This window comes from Epargyreus clarus, unplaced genomic scaffold (genome assembly GCF_041222505.1).
Source record: "Epargyreus clarus isolate Ecla_fem2 unplaced genomic scaffold, WU_Ecla_fem_2.2 ptg000031l, whole genome shotgun sequence".
NCBI lineage: Eukaryota > Metazoa > Arthropoda > Insecta > Lepidoptera > Hesperiidae > Epargyreus > Epargyreus clarus.
In genome coordinates, this window is record NW_027332236.1 from 9,103,907 (window position 1) to 9,121,177 (window position 17,271).

At 36.8% G+C, this 17,271-nt stretch overlaps 2 protein-coding genes across 3 annotated transcripts in view; one reads left to right on the plus strand and one right to left on the minus strand.

Moving 5' to 3' along the window:
• LOC140754664 (uncharacterized) overlaps window positions 1–17,271 on the plus strand; it is a 140,996-nt gene that overhangs the window by 22,348 nt on the left and 101,377 nt on the right. The window lies entirely within an intron of this gene.
• Window positions 736–2,795, minus strand: LOC140754819 (uncharacterized). Its single transcript, XM_073089932.1, has one exon. The coding sequence runs from the start codon at window positions 2,171–2,173 to the stop codon at window positions 746–748; it is 1,428 nt and encodes a 475-aa protein (XP_072946033.1). The 5' UTR covers window positions 2,174–2,795; the 3' UTR covers window positions 736–745.

Genomic DNA, 17,271 nt, shown 5'->3' on the forward strand with positions numbered 1-17,271 from the left:
AAGCAGTCGTCTATACGCGGCAACGGAAATCTATCTTTGATGGTAATCTCGTTAAGCTTTCGATAATCTACGCACATCCTATCCGACCCGTCTTTCTTTTTGACGAGTAGGATAGGACTCGCGTAGTCAGACTCAGACTCCTCTATTATCCGTTTGTCAAACAAGTCTTTTATTATGTCGCGGACACGAAGTGTTTCAGCGTGTGACAGATGATATGGTCGATAATACACAGGACTACTGGTTTTGACTTTAATTGACATATGCCCTGTATTTACCGTTGAAGTGGCAGTGCCAGTAATAAAGTATTGAGAGAATTCACCAATTATCCCCAGTAAATTATCTAAATCATCACCTATCAAAGGCGTATTAATAGATGTTGAAGTTTGAGATTGAACATTCATCACTGTATCTAAGTTGTCATTAGATCTCGTAAGTAACTGGGAATCTTTAGTACGTTCGTATCTAACACCCTCCCTGTTTAAAACATCTGTGCCTATAATCACCGACACATTCATGTATTCAGAAGCCACCACGAAAAAATCTACCTCAAGAGTCAGACCGTCAAACACAATTGGGAGCGTAACGTAAAAAGTGCTTTCAATTTCCTGACTACCTAGGCCTTTTAAAATCCGAAATGTTGGTGTACGTGAACATTTAAAATGTTTCAACATTGACGACGACATCAACGAAATAGAAGAACCGCTGTCTATCAGAACGTCAACGGGTACGTTCTGTATTACAGCCGCTATGACATCCCTGGTCTGACGGGATCGCTGCAAAAATTTACATTATCCTTGTTCGAAGCCTCCGCACGTTGCTTAGCAAAACAAGTGTCGACTTTGTGTCCCGATCTCCTACAGTACGCACATAGTTCGGGCCTAGATGCAGGTGCTGACATCCTAACCTCCTCGCTATTAGATAAATTTCCTGACGGCTGTTCGATTCTGGGTTTCTTAATACATGAAGCCTGTCTATGCCCTAACTGACCGCAAGAATAGCATCTAATGTCACTGAAGTTGCGTTTACGTGAGTATTCGATAGGACGTTTACTAGTCGTTGCGTTTCGCATATCCGGGCGCGACGAAGACTGTTTAACGATATGGCTCGTACTAGGTTTAACATAAATAGAAAAGAATTCGACTAAATTATTCGGTAATAGTTTGGCATTCGTTGCTGAAGCTCTGATATTCGGATCAGTGATACCGCGAATTATTATAGCCGATATAAGCTCATCACTAAGCCCTTGAACTATACGTAAGCGAAGTAACGACCGACGTATATATTCCGCGTATGTTGGATAATTATCAGAATTTTTCGTCATGACTTCGAACAATATTCCTGCAAAGTCTGGTACTTTAGGACATAGGGGTTGAAATTCTTTCTTAAAATTAGTCCAACTACGATCACTAGAAACCCATTCATTGAGCCACAACTTCGCATCCCCTAGTAGACAATTCCCTATGCGCGAAAGGCATTCAAAATCGGACCAATTGTTTAAAACTTTTGCGCGATCTACTTCTAGGCACCAATCATCAAAATTATGTATGTTTGGGTCGAAGTTTGAAACATAGTAATGTTCAGACGATCTGCCCGCTGTACTAATCGAACGAATGGCACTAACAATACAATCAGCGACACTAGCCTGTATCGAACCTGATGATACATCTGCATTCCTTACTCTATGACCTGTTGACTGTATCGGCGGTGTAAGCGAACGAGGTCGGGAACTGCGGCGGTTGTCACGATCACGAACCGTTGTTTCTCGTCCAGTTAAAGGCTGAGGTGAATGAAAACGGCGTTCTACTGGAGATAGATGACGCGCTCCATGGGATGCGCTACAATCAGAAACACGAGACCTATCACGCTCACGCAATGGGGTTCGCAATTGTCGCGATGTTTTTCTACCACAGACCCTAGCTGGAGTTAAATTTTTGTCCCCACGCTTGTCCGAATGTGATAACGCATGATCTGACGATGGACCTGGCAAGGGTGAAGACCTAGTTTTCTCCTCTAGTGCCTTGAGTCGAGACATCATCGCCTTCATTTCAAGCCTCAACATTTCGTTCTCGTCGAGAGATTGTTCACGAGACCTATTAACCTGACTATCGCGGCGACCGGGACGAGAATAACTATCACGACCACTGCGACTACGATTAAACTCACGTTCAGACATCCTTGCCCACACGAAGAGAAGAAAAGAAAATACTAAAACTAGCTAGAATCAAACGGACTTACCCTGCAAAGATTCCAGGCAAACACTCAACCTTTAATCGAACTTATTCACTCACACAAATGCCCTTAATCACAATAAAACACGACCTTTGAAATTATTCAACGAAATTATTAAGAAATCACAATGACAAACTGTAAAGAAAAAAAAAATAACTGTTCGTGTGGGTAATTAAAAAAAAAGAAAATAAGTTAAGCCGAAATGGGGCAATAAGTAAGAATCCCACTTCTGATCTTATAAATCAGATCAGAAGGGACTTTTTTTAAAAAGAAAAAGGCTTTATTACACACGTTTTCAATAATCGATTTAATTAATTTAACAAAAACCCTAAAATCTCACAAGTTTAATCAGCAAGGTTTAATTAACAAATAACTCTAATCGTATTAATTAGTACAAATCTGAACCTAACAACAAGACAATGACAAGCGTAATAACAATTTCTTAAGAACAATACAAGGGAACAATATATCGCACAGACCGACACCGAACCGAACGAACGCAAACAAAGGAATGAGCCCCGGCTACCGTTTGTGATCGCTTTTATAGCATTCCTCCCACTACTACCCTCATATCTTCCAACAATATGTTATTATAAACAGATATCTATGTATGAACATTGACCATTTACCATCAAATGCTCGTTTCCTTCACTCCCATATTAAACAAGTTACCAACAAATTTTACAACCATGTACGGAAGACCATCCATAATTCACGTCCAATACGAACCTGATTCGAGTTTCTCCGATAGAGATGTAAACATTGATTAATGGTCGAATGTTACAGAAAATAATACGTTACTAATTTATTAAGTATAGAGGGTTATAAATGTAGGCTTTTAGAAACTGTACCGGTTATGACTAAGGATTAGAAGGTTGGGTTGCCTCTTATACCTATAGTTGTGTTACTTAAGTTTTTATTGTGGGAAATATGTGTGACTAATAGTTCTTTAGTTCTCAAAGGTCATTTTTAACCCATTCTTGTCCCACTGCTGGGAATTGGTCTCATTTCAGAGAATGCCATAGTCTATGTGCAATTTAATAATTCTAATATCAAGTTAATTCTTGGCCAGCCACCTAAAAAAAAACTAAAAAAATGCATTTTTCTTTAAGCTTGGGTATTTGCATACAAATCTTTGTGTATGATCATACTACTTATGACGAAGAATCAAGATTTGAGTTATTTATGTTTTATTTCTATTACCCATCGGTTTTAGCTATAAGTAGATGATACCTATTATAGGCACAGCTAGTTTTTTTGGAGATGTATAGATAGGAACCTAGAACTTTTGGTTTTAGAATATACCTTTAATGAGATGTAGCGGTAAGGGAGAAGGACTGCATGATATAAAGAAGGAGCTTGCAATAAAGAGGAATTGCCCATAAATTCAGCTTTAAAGAAGAGCCCTTTTTGAAGTTTTTTAGCTTTTGTATATTCCGCGTAAAACTGCTAGTCCCCTCTGAATATAGAAATTAATCGCGTCGCCATAGTAAATTGTATGACTACACCTGCTTGCAACAACTTCAGAGCGGACTAGCAGTTTGGCGATAACTAAGTATAGTTAAAGTAGTAACTTTAACTTTACCAATAATAACTTTACTACTGAACTACTTAACATTTATGTATTTCACAAAACATTAAAATAAGATTATATTTATTTAAAAATAGGCACATATTATTCATTTCAAAGTTATGTGCGTATTAGAAATTAATTATCACTTGCTAAACGGTGAAGGAAAACATCATGAGGAAACCTGCATACCTGAGAGATTTATAAAAAAAAATCTCAAAGGTATGTGAAGTCTACCAATACGCACTTGGCCAGCGCGGTGGACTATGGCCTTATCCTTCTCATTATGAGAGGAGACCCGTGCCCAGCAGTGGGACGTTAATGGGTTGATGACGATGATGATGACATATTATTCATAAATATATTACATATCATAGTTACGTAACACGATCATGTGCACCCCGCCTAACCCCACCAGATTGCCTTCTTTCAGTCTGTGCAAATAAACATCGTGGATAATACCCAGCGCTGCCCATCCTATACGTACGCGTAAAATGTTTATTTTATACCAACTAGTTACCTTCGGGTTTGTTCAAGATTCAGTATTGGTACGAATTTTAGATAGACCAAAAAATACGTACTAACATTTAGAATAATTATAAATTAAAAAGTGCCTACAAATTAAAAACCAAACTAAAATCATACAAGGAAAATCGTTACTCACGATCCTGATGAGGAGAATGGGACAAACTTATTAAAAGCCTGTATTGTTATCGGTTCCTGATAATTGTTCAAAATTTTCAATTAATTTCACCGTTTTAGGCATTTTTTACTAGCTTGAAGTTTCAATATTATATGCTTCAAAAAGTCCGAATGAATGTTTGTAATTGATAGATTTTACTTAACATGTACTCGTATTTTACGTTGAAATTGGTAGATTATATTTAATAGTTTACGCTTCATAGTTCTTTTGTCGTTAACCTATTACTGTCCCACTGCTGGGCTAGTGATCAGTGCCCAGACCAGTGGTCTCCGTTCTGAGTGAGAAGGGATCAGGCTATAGGGTCCAGCGAGCTGGCCAAGTGCGTATTGGTAGACATTTCTCATAAATTTGAGAATATTAAAGCAATAATTAAAACGCAATACGCCATTTCATAAAAAAGTCCGACATGCCTATCTGGGATTCGAACCTCGGATTCTTTGATAAAGATGCAATGCAATAATCAATTAGCAATAGGCGCATGATAGCAGGATAGCAGTTTAGTGGCTAAGAAACTCGGCCTCTCGATCGAGGGGTCCGGGGTTCAAATTCCAGGCACCTCTGATTTTTCAAAGTTATGTGCGTATTATAAATTAATTATGACTTGCTAAACGGTGAAGGAAAACATCGTGGGGAAACCTGCATACCTGAGAGATTTATAAAAAAAATCTCAAAAGTATGTGAAATCTACCAATACGCACTTGGCTAGCGCGGTGGACTATGGCCTAATCCTTCTCATTATGAGAGGAGACCCGTGCCCAGCAGCGGACAGTAATGGGTTGCTGATGATGATGATAGGCACATAACTTTAAAGTCTGTGCGTACCTGGGACCTGAATACAATACTCTACATACAATATATATATACTTACATACTAATCTAACATACGGAGTACCAAATCGATACATCAAAACCAAAATCGCACAACAATATAAACCAGCGAAATCATCGAATCCAAGAGTACAAGATCTAAAGAAACTATTTATCTAACGACTCAGCTTGAAACAATTTCGTAAAACAATACCGATAGAGCCTTTATGCTTTGTAATTTCGCCCGTATTGTAGAGTCATAGAGTCGGACTCTACCAATCCCCACCACGTATGAGTCAGGCGCGCGGGCGCCGGTGTTGCAACCGAAATTCTACTAGTTCTAGACAATAGCATTATTAGCTAGAAGCCATTTTGAACCTAAGCTAGGCTAAGGCTTACACGGCGTTCTATATTTTAATCCCTTTAACGGATAGGCCTTTTATTTCGTATGTACCCTACATTGCTAATAAGGCTGTTTGTTTAAATAATGGAGGAATTTCGTTTGTACCATCAATATACTGTCCCACTGCTGGGCATTGGTCTCCTCTCAGGTCCATAGTCCATCGCGCTAGCCAAGTGTAAATTGGTAATCTTCACACAATTTTGAGAATCTTTTTAAAGAACATGCGTACAGATTTCGTCACGTCTCTTCAGCGATATAGCAAATGATAATTTTGAAAGTGCTTGGGATTCGAACCTTGGAACCACAGTTTGCGGGGCTAAGTTTCTGCTTCATAACAGCAGTGTTAAGCGCTGCTGTGTTCTGATTTAAAGGATGTTGTTAGGGAGACATAATTATGTTCTTATCCGAGGTATTACAACTTAGTCCTTAGGCAACGCATCTGTGGACAACCTCAGATAGGAGTAATATCTTATCTGGGATTGATTATAGATGTCCATGCCCGACAGTAGCCTCACCAAATAGAGTGCATGGACATTTGCAATTACAATTTAATTTAAAATGTAGTTAAAGTACAGTTAAAACCTTAGAATATTATTAAATTAATATCACATAGCTAACTGCTATACAGGTTTTCTATAAAATAAATATTTATTTAGCTGTCATACCGGTTTGTATATATTTTTAGTTATTTATGAAGTAAATGATATTTATCTGAGATTATGCAAATTCTTTTTTTCCACAACATGCGTGTGGCAATATTTATTCTCCATAATCAGTAAAGACTAGAAAAACATTCATTACGTATTTTGAACTAGGTTTGCCTCCAGGATTTTTCTGTACAATATCATATGTCCAATGTATTTTTATATACAGTCTTTTAATTCATTGGTTTTTCGAAAATAGGCAGTAGTATTAGTAGGCACAAAAACGAAGGAGCTGTTAAAATTTAGTCTATGTCAGTCCCACAATTTAGACGAATCAAACGATACCTTATATGTTAAAATTCGTCAAGACGTTTGGACTGTACAATGTGCCGAAGAATGAGAGATATGTTCGAAAACATTACCCTAGGCAATCGGTTCAAAAGTAATTCAAAAATAAATGAAGGTAGAACCCTTTGTGGTTCGACTCCGGCGGTACCACCGCTACGCCTATTTCTGCCTAATAACAGCAGTGTTAAGCGTTATTGTGTTTCTCCTTGAAGCGCGTGGTAAGGAAGACATACTTCTCCGAGGCTTTTACAGCTTAGTCCCACATAACAACGCATCCGTAGTCGACCTCAGGCAGGAATCTCATCTTATCTGGGATTGATTATAGAGTTCCATGGTCCAGTAGCGACTTAACAGATGATCTGCACGCTCGTATGCTACTCCTGTATTACAAAAAAGTGAAGCAAAGTACTTGCGAAGTAGTTTTAATCTTAACTTAATAGCATGGATTTCGGCAAATAACGCCTGATACAATTAACTATCTAAACAAGCAAACAAACAAACAAAAAAACAAACAGAAAAACATACAAACACACTTAACTATCAACACGAATAGATTGTAACGTAAGAATATTATAAAACATGTAACACGATAGTCAGAAAAAACAGGTTAGGCGAGCCTGTCCACATTGTGTACCAACGACACGTACTTTCAACCTTATGGCCACGTAATAAGGGCGAAGTGAATGCCGCAAGGTTACCACATAATAGTTCCTTAAGCAATCCTTTTAACGCTATTCTTTATAATTTAGGATCCGGAAAATGTATGTTCGATGCTCCTTTGTGCGTTTTTGTTGTGTTTCCATTGTATTTGTGGAGTGTAATGTTTTTCGTATACGAGACAGTAACTATTTTTTATAATATGGAGCAGACGAATATGTAGTTCTGATGGTAAGTGGCTACTGCCGATTATGGACATCTGTAATCAATAAAATATAAGATTAGATTCCTAACGGTAGGCCACAGATGCGCCTCTATCTCTGAGGAATAAACTGGGATGCCTTGAATAATTCCCTCCCATACTAGGACTTTTAAGTCAGAACACAGCAGCGTTTAACACTGCTGTTATAACAGAAATAGGTGTGGCGGTGGTGCTGCCTGATTCTTTCCTCAGAGGCTTATACCACCTTCAATTTTATATTCCTTTGTTCGTTTAATTAAATGAAAATAATAATGGTTCCTACGTAATAAAAGTAATCGTTCGTCGATCGTTATGCATTGATTTTCTTATAACCACAAAATATATTTTTGTTATATTTAAAAAAAATGTGTACATACAGCTTTAATCTTAAGCGTTTGCCCGACTCACACTTGACCAATTTCTATATTTCTTATAATTTTTATTTCGCTTTTATAATATAAAAAAGTAAAAAAAATATTTATTAATGGAAGTACGTATCTATACATTATATTATCTTGGCTGAATGTAACAAAATGTAAGCCCAAGAGAATTTTCGACAACAAATTTTGTCTATGACTCAGTGCACCCGCGCATATCAATTGTCTCTGGCTAGGATTTATTTTGTATATCCCGGTTTAATGTGGGTGAAGGATATGGTCAGAGACCACGCGAATTATAATTTTACAAGTATGAAGCAAATTTGAATAAATTTATGCTTAGTAGCTATAGCTTAGTGGTTAAAGCTCCAGGAGTCCCAGGTTCAAACCCCAGGCAAGTAACTCAATAGGACGCGATAACCTAGTAACTGAAATATGGCTCCAGGAGTCTCAGGTTCAAATCTCATGCGCCATTTATTTTTGAAAGTTGTTTGTGTATAAAATAAAGGAAATATCGCGAGGCAACCATTACGCCTGAAAGTAAAAAAAAAACAAAGGTGAATGACATTTATTCCTATTAAGCCTTAACCTTTGTTACTCTGAGAGGACCCATTCCCAGCAGTGGGACAATAATAGGCTAACTGAGCTACGCTGGTGGTCCAGGACAAAACATAGACATTTCTGAATTTCAGCCGTCTACATTAGACTTGATAGGGTCATAAAGGTATAATAGAAATAATAACCATGTTGAAGGACCTAGACATTTCCCGTCAGGCCTTTAATCTAGTATTGTGGACCACCCTGATTGTTTAATCTATTATTTATATTGTAGACAAACTCTACATGAAAGTAAAGTTAAATAAATTTAATTTTTGAAGGCTACAATTATTTTAAAAAGTTTGAAATAGCAAACGAGCTAATGTTATAAAGTTGGAATAGGTGTGACAGTGGTTGCCTTAGGAGTACACTACGAAGAGTACAGTTATTTCAATTGTACTACCCTTCGTAGTCTACCCCTACCTCATTGCTGAGTACTGTCTCCATTCAGAGTTAGAGAGGTCATAGTCCACCGCGCTGGTCCAGTGCGGATCGGTAGACTTCACACATCTCTAAGAATATTTAAAGAATTGCGAGGTTTGGTGTCCTCATGACAATTTTCTTCAGCGTTAAAACAAAGGAAAATTAATTTCTAATACACATATTTAAAAAAATAAAGTTATCCTACATGCGCAGGATTCGAACCTCGGACCCCTGAGGAGCCATGTTTCAATCTGTCTATCACTACTTTTTCATCAAAACTTTTACTTTAAAACTAATAATATTCACGGAAGAGTCTAAGTGGTATCATAAAAACACTGATATTCCTAGATCCAGTACTATCCATTCGTGTTCGTGAAAGCTCGTAAAGCTATGTAAAAGCTCTATAAAAGCTGTAATCAAAAGTTGTTACTCCTTACCTTTACATATATAAAACAATTCTTGCATAATTGTCTGCAATTTGTGTATTGCGCAATTTAAAAGTAAATGCGTTTTGTAAGCTTTATAATAGTCGTAGATATTGAAGGGGATATAACCTTTTGTGGTTCGACTCCGGCGGCACCACCGCCACACCTATTTCTACAAAATAACGCTGTGTTAGGCGCTGCTGTGTTCCGTTTTGAAGGGTGTGGTAAGGGAGACAGAATTTTCCGAATCGTTCCAGCTTAGTCCTCAGGGGTAGCGGCGCATCTGTGGCCAACCGCAGGTAGGAATAATCCTATCTAGGGTTGATTACAGATGTCCATGGGCGGTAGTAGCCACTTAGCATTAGGTGGACTGCATGCTCGTCTGCTACTCCTTTATTTTAAAATAAAAGATATATTATAATTCAGTTGAACTAAGCGTGCAGTCCAGCTGATGGTAGCTACTGCAGATAAGATTAGAGTGCTACCTAAGGATAGCCACAGATGCGTTGATTTTACTTGGGGCTAAACTGGAACGCCGCGGATAAATATGTCTTAGTACACCCTTCAAAGCAGAACACAGCTGCACTTAACACTGCTGTTATTAGGCAGAAATAGGTGTGGCGGTGGTGCCGCCGAAGTCGAATCATGAAGAGTTCTGAGAGAAAAAGCATAAATTAAAAAGGCTCTACAATTTTATAGCAATGTAGAGTAATATTCATTACAACATAACATAGCAATATCATTCTTATTATTTATCTTTTTTTTTCAAAATTAATAAAGATGGAATAAAAGTTTTTGAATACTTTTAGTTATAAAAATTAATTAAAATTGAGTTTTTTACTCAGCTCTAAAATCGTTCACCGATATTGCCAGTGATAATTTCCAAAAAATGTGGTCTTAGATTTGAACTCGGAATTCCTAGTACTAGAATCTAAATATTATGCCAGAATGATATCTCATTACTTAAAACGTGGCAATGAAAAATAGAATAAAACTTTGTCACCAATTTAAAATAATGCATATGCAGAAGTTGTATGATTTAAAAAAGGTATATCATACATTTTACTGAAGTATTTTGAATGTATCGTATTCCAAAAATCTTAAAAAAACAACATAATTATCATAATTGGAAATAGCCAAAAACAGCACCCATTTGCTGTTCTAGCTATTCCCTAATAGTATTGATCTATTAAAATAACGTTCCATTCAAACATAATGCAAAACTATAATGAACGCAAAACGGTCTCCGAAACAGGAAGAAAAGCGCGCACCAAGCGGCCACGCACGGAACTAACGCGGGAACGACCGCGCACTCTTTCCTAACGCTTTCTTTTGTACGAAGGGACTCTATCTCGCTCACACACGGGCAATCCCTTCCCTTTTTCGGCGTTAGACAGGGATAGCGCGAAAAAAATGGCCGAACGCACATGTGCGCGGGCGCTCGATTTCGTCTTGTTTTTCGCAGTTCATTCCCCTCGGGTGTATTCGCGTTGTTTTTTCCCGCTCATACTTTTTTGTCTCTTTCTTGTGTTCGTTGGGTTAGGTCGTTGCGTGGGACGAGATTTATTTTTCTCGGCAATCTCTAAGCCGATTTTCTAATGCCGGGCCCTATTTTATGGCGCACTTTGTTAACTTAGCGCTTCGATAGCACGCTTTTAAGTTATGTGTTTTAATTCGAAAAATGGACGCCGATATAGTCAGAATGTTGAGTGACTCATTCCTGATCGTGTCAATCTTTGCGTTTTAATTACCATTGCCATTCTCTTCCTGGATGTCTTGTTTTATCATTCTTCAATCCTTTTTATCTTCGATAACTGCAAATAATAAATATACTTATAAAAACCAGGAAAACTATTTCGTTTAACTAAATTATTACAATTAGATCCACCACATCGTAATGTCTGTAAATTATTTTATTTCTATTTAACTTGTATAAATCCTTCTTGTATTGTCTATTATCTTGTTTTGTTGATCCGATTAACATTATATTTATATAATTTATAAAATAATTTGATAAAAATTTGGTGAATATTCCTTAAAATTATTTTTTGTCATAAAAATTACTAACAAAATGTCAGATAAAATTCAGTTTTTTTCAAAACGTCCTCAGTTTTTCAATTATCTCTTTCAGGCAGTCTTTTTCATGATGACATATCATTATCGGCACCTGGTTATCTGAAATTAGTAGAAAAACAAAATGAGAATAAATTTTCGTAAATTAATAAAAAAATAGGTACTTTGATTTTTTTTGTTAATATTTAAGTCAACAATATTTATAATTATTTTTACAATATGGAACTTAGGCCTATTTATTTAAAAAAATAATAAAATCTAATATTATAACGTCATAATTTGAAGCATAATAATAAAGTTTTTAATTTCAACTCACACAAGAGCAAATACTTATTACAAATAATAATAATTCCTTTAGCCAAAGGCAAATAATAATTCCTTTACGATTTTTAAAGAGATTTAAGAATCCAACTCACTTCGGCATTTACGATCGGCGTTAAAACAATTTCCTCGAATTAATTAAAATTATAGTAATCCACATAGATATTTTATCTGTACCATCGATACCGATAGTCCAATTACGAACCACTAGAGGTCGCTAACGGCGTCGTGTCGTGTGCTCGCGCATTATAGATAAATCTTTTTACGGCAGCCTCTGATTAGAAAATTCCTTTATTAATTGAGTGCTTTAATTAAAATCATTTCGTCCTGATGGTTTGTGTTTATGGCTATCGATTGAACTGAAGAGGCTGTGTCTTTTAGTCCCACTGTTGGATACATGTGTTTTTAAATTAAATAGTTGCAGACGAGTATGCAGTCCAGCTGATGGTAAATGGCTACTGCCGCCCATGGACATTTGCAATCAACCCCAGTTAAGATTACGTTCCTACCTGAGGTCGGCCATAGTTGCGTCGCTATCCCTGAGAACAAAGTTGGAACGCCTTGGATAAGTATGTCTCCTTTACCACACCCTTCAAGTCAGAACACAGCAGTGCTTACCACTGCTGTTATTAGGCAAAAATAGGTGTGGCGGTTGTGCCGCCGGAGTCGAACCACAGAGGGTTTTACCGACTTGACATAGAATAGGTTCTACCTCAAGTCAACTCCAAACCGCCGTTGCCGCTTAAAAAACTAACATGATTGCCTCATAGTCTACCGCGCTGGTTTAATGGTTTAGGAGAGTTCAAAAAAGTTATTAAGGACTTTTTTATTAGAACTCTTAGACATGTTTCATCACGATATTTTCCTTCACTGGTTCGGCCATAAATAATTGCTAACATTCATATCACTTGAAAATAAAACGAAAAATAAAACTTGAAAATAAAATGTAATACGAAATTTCTAACATTAACTTGAAAAATCTGAGATTGGAACCCCGGACCCCGTGCATTAGGGGCGGAATATCATACCACTAAGCTCAGCCAGCCTTTATTTATTTAATAGTCAGTTACCAACCGCCCCAGTAAGATAGAATCAATTAGAACTTCTAAGTTATTCGTAATTGGACTTTCAGTTTAGCATACAAAGAGATTGCCCGATTATAATTTTTATATTCTGATATTACTGTTTAAGTTTATGCATTTTTTATTATTGAAGTATTAAAAGAGCAGGTATGTTTCAAAGTGGTAGAACTTTGTGGTTCGATTCCGGCGGCACCACCGCCACACCTATTTCTGCCTAGTAACAGCAGTGTTAAACACTGATTTGTTCTGGTTTGAAGGGTGTGGTAAGGGAGACGTACTTTTCGGAGGCGTTCCAGCTTAGTCCTCAGGTCTAGCGGCGCATTTGTGGCCGACCTCAGGTAGGAATAATCCTATCTAGGGTTGATTACAGATATCCATGGGCGGCAGTAGCCACTTACCATCAGGTGGATTGCATGCTCGTCTGCTACTTCTATATTAACAAAAAATGTAGACCATATTATGGTAAATGGCATTTTTTTTTGCACCCGGTGCCGTGAGACTTACCTATGTGGGATATTATTCACTAAAACTCCTCGGTAGCCCTCCTTACTCTCCGATTTTTTAAGGAACGTGATCAGAGTCAAGATGCGATACCGTAGGTTTTTTCTGAACCCGAGACTACTGGTATAAGTACCAATACTTACCTTAAGTAAGCTCCTTAGGTAAGACCTTAGGTAAGCTGCAAAGCTTACAAGGTCGACCACAGATGAGTTGCTACTGGAGATAAGAGATGAATAAGTGTATTATCCTTGCCAAATCATTGAAATAAATACCAAAAATCACAAATGGTTGTGGTGGTAGTACCTCTGGTTTAATAATAAAAGATATAGCTCGCTAGACTGATCAAATGTGAATTGGCAACCTCAATACATGAGTTGCTGGCATTATCTTATTTCTACCACAAAACAGAGGAATAAAATTACTATGCTTTGGTTAAAAGTTAATAAGAGATACTAATATGACGCATTGTAACTTAGTCCTAAGAAGTAGGAACACATCATAATCAAAATTTAAGTAGAACTTACCTTCGATTTACAGTTAATTAAATTGTAAACTTACTTTCAGAAAACATTGTAGAGGTAGCTTCTGGGGTCAAATTCAACTAGTCCACATTTTCCACTTGCCAATATATAACAATATATAAATACTAAAGATATTCAAAATTTCCTAGACGAATAACCTAGTACAACTTTATCAAAGAACTAAATCTACTAACTAACACACATGCCTATATTACACACATGCAAACTATACAAATAGATAGTGTTCATTTGTAGGTACACACACATCTAAACGTAACACTAATATAGAATAAGAAACATAATTTTAGTCTATGGTTCAGATTACTTATTTATGATATATTAAAAAAAAGCTGAGATTCTGTATTATACGTGTCTAAATAGCAATCTTTTTGCATATCTTAATGCCGACCGAGAATTGAACCCAAACAAATTTGAAACATACCGAGCATGGGCATCGTTATAGCTTTGCTAATAGGGGATTCGAAGCTGCTTTGTATCAACAAAATATTTTCATATTAGCACTGCTGACCCCTAAAAATGCCCTTAAATTCCGTGAACATTTTTTTCACCTATTATGAGGTATTGTAGAATTTCCTTAAATTCCTCCCTGTAGGCATCCTTAAATTCGGCATATTTTATCGCCGTCCGAATCTCCTAAATATGGGAGTATTTATAGCCATATTATATAGCCAAAAACTATATATATTCTCTGTATTTGAACCTAAAACTATGACCGGTACACAGCTCACCTGATAGAAAATCTGTAGAGTATACTTTTGTTAGAAGAGTTGCCAAAATCATCGACTTTATTGGTCTTTTTGCGCCTTTATAAAATCCTTAAACCTTAAAATTATGACGCTAAGAATTGTTAAAATCACACAAATTCTATAAGAACTACTCTAAAATACTTAGTACTTACCACAGTGCATCTAGACCAGTCAGCACACAGCTATCTACACTCCCACAAAGAACTTGTGATAAACACATTCAAGAAGGGCTGATAACGCCACTGTAAATAATAAATAGTCTTCGTTCATACCGTTTATTTATAAGATGGGACGTATTCATAGTTAATACATAATTTATTTGCAAAAAAATTTCTTTAAAAAAATTTTTTTTTGTACTTTAATTTTTAAGGTGGCTCGACTCCGGCACCACCGCCACATCTATTTCTGCCTAATCACAGCAGGATTAAGCGCTGCTGTAATTTGGTTTGAAAGATGTGCTAGTGACATTCTGATCCGGGTTATTCCAGCTTCCTCAGGGGTAGCGGCGCATTTATGGGCGACCTCAGGTAAGATTCTAATCTTATCTGGGGTTCATTACAGATGTCTTAGACGGCAGTAGCCACTTATCATCAGGTAGACTGTATGCTCGTCTGCTACTCTCATATTATAAAAAAAGTTTTTTTTAGACTTGTTACCAAAATATCGATTACATGTGAGATGGAGATCTTAGTCTTCAGCAGGCAACGCGTCTGTGATCGGCTTCGGGTAGAACACCAGTTCTATATTAGCATTATTGACATACTAGTGGTGCCCGCGGCTTCGCCCGCGTTTTAAAGAAATAATATGACATACATAAAACAGATAATTTGTATCTTCATTGGAATTACAGTGGCGCCATATGTCGAAAATTGGTCTTACCAACTCACAAACCTTCGTGGGCTTCTGGACAACAACTTTGCAATCAGCACTTCATCAAATACATAGTTTCCAATTCTATCAAATACATATAGAGAAATATCCATCATCATCATCATCAACCCATTACTGTCCCACTGCTGGGCACGGGTCTCCTCTCAGAATGAGAAGGATTAGGCCATAGTCCACCGCGCTGGCCAAGTGCGTATTGGTAGACTTCACGTACCTTTGAGTTTTTTTTTTTTTATAAATCTCTCAGGTATGCAGGTTTCCTCACGATGTTTTCCTTCACCGTTTAAGCAAGTGATAATTAATTTCTAATACGCACATAATTTTTTGAAAATCAGAGGTGCGTGCCTGGGATTTGAACCTCGGACCCCTCGATCGAGAGGCCGCGTTTCTTAACCACTAGGCTATCGCTGCTTGTACTAGGCTATCGCTGCTTGTATCGAGAAATATCCATTTTTATATAAATAGATAGATGATCGACTAACATGGATAAGTAAAGTAACTGTAGGTAAATTACGAAAAAATCGAATTTCGATCTTCTCGGCTTAAAGATCGATTCACTGAATCGATCCGTTACTGGAGATCGATTGAAATAATCGATTTTTTGGTTCCAAATTAATCGATCTCAGATCGCTATCGCCAGTTCCCGTGGGATTTCCGGGATAAAAACTATCCTATGTCCCTTCTAGGGTCTCAGACTATCTTTGTACAGAATGTCATTAAAATCGGTTCAGTGGTTTAGGCGTGAAGAAGAGACATACAGCCAGACAGACAGAGTTACTTTCGCATCTAAATTATTAGTAAGGATTAGCATTAGCAGTAGTGACCAATTACTTCAGGTAGACTTGCTTATTCGCTATTTCAATGTGACCTAAAAATAATAATGTTTCAAAGTCAATCCACACTTGACCAGCGGCCTAACGCCTAAATAAGGGTTATTAATTTTGCCGTAGCGATTCAAAAATCAGTAAGTTTACATTATTGGCAAATGAAAGGGATAGAAACGGGAATTATTGTCATTTTTGTTGAAAGTTGACGATGAAAGTTGAAGTTGAGTTATTATCGTGTGATAAAATTATTGCAAACATTTTTTTATTATTCCTAATTAAGCGTGTAATAATAAATGTAAAATAATAATTTAATTATTATGTCATATCTAATCAAGATGTTTCACAAAAGTGACATTGGTAAATAACCATATTATCATACATTGTAACATATTTTTACTAATAAGACCAATATTAAATTATAAGCAATTATAATATTTTCATCACACATATTTTTACGGTTTAAGACATTCATTTCTCATTCGAATACAATGTTCTTACATTTTTCACGAGCACAAACCTGTACCCTTAGTATGAGTTTTTACATTTTTACAAAAATGACTGTTTTGGTATTTGTTTACATATTTGCCCATACATTTCCAATCAGCGCCCCTAGCGGATTGTATCAGAACTGATTGGAAATGTATGGGAAATACGTAAATAACAAAAACAGTAATTTTTGTCAAAACGTAAAACCTCCACCTAAGGGTACTGACGTCATTTGTCATTTGGACCTACTACAAGCAAGCCTCAAATCTAGTCAGTATTCCGGAGCTCTACATATTGCAATCCTTTACTACCGAGACCGTTACTTTCAAATGGTCTCAAATTCCTCTCAAAGGTTACACTGATCGACCGATTTTTGATCAA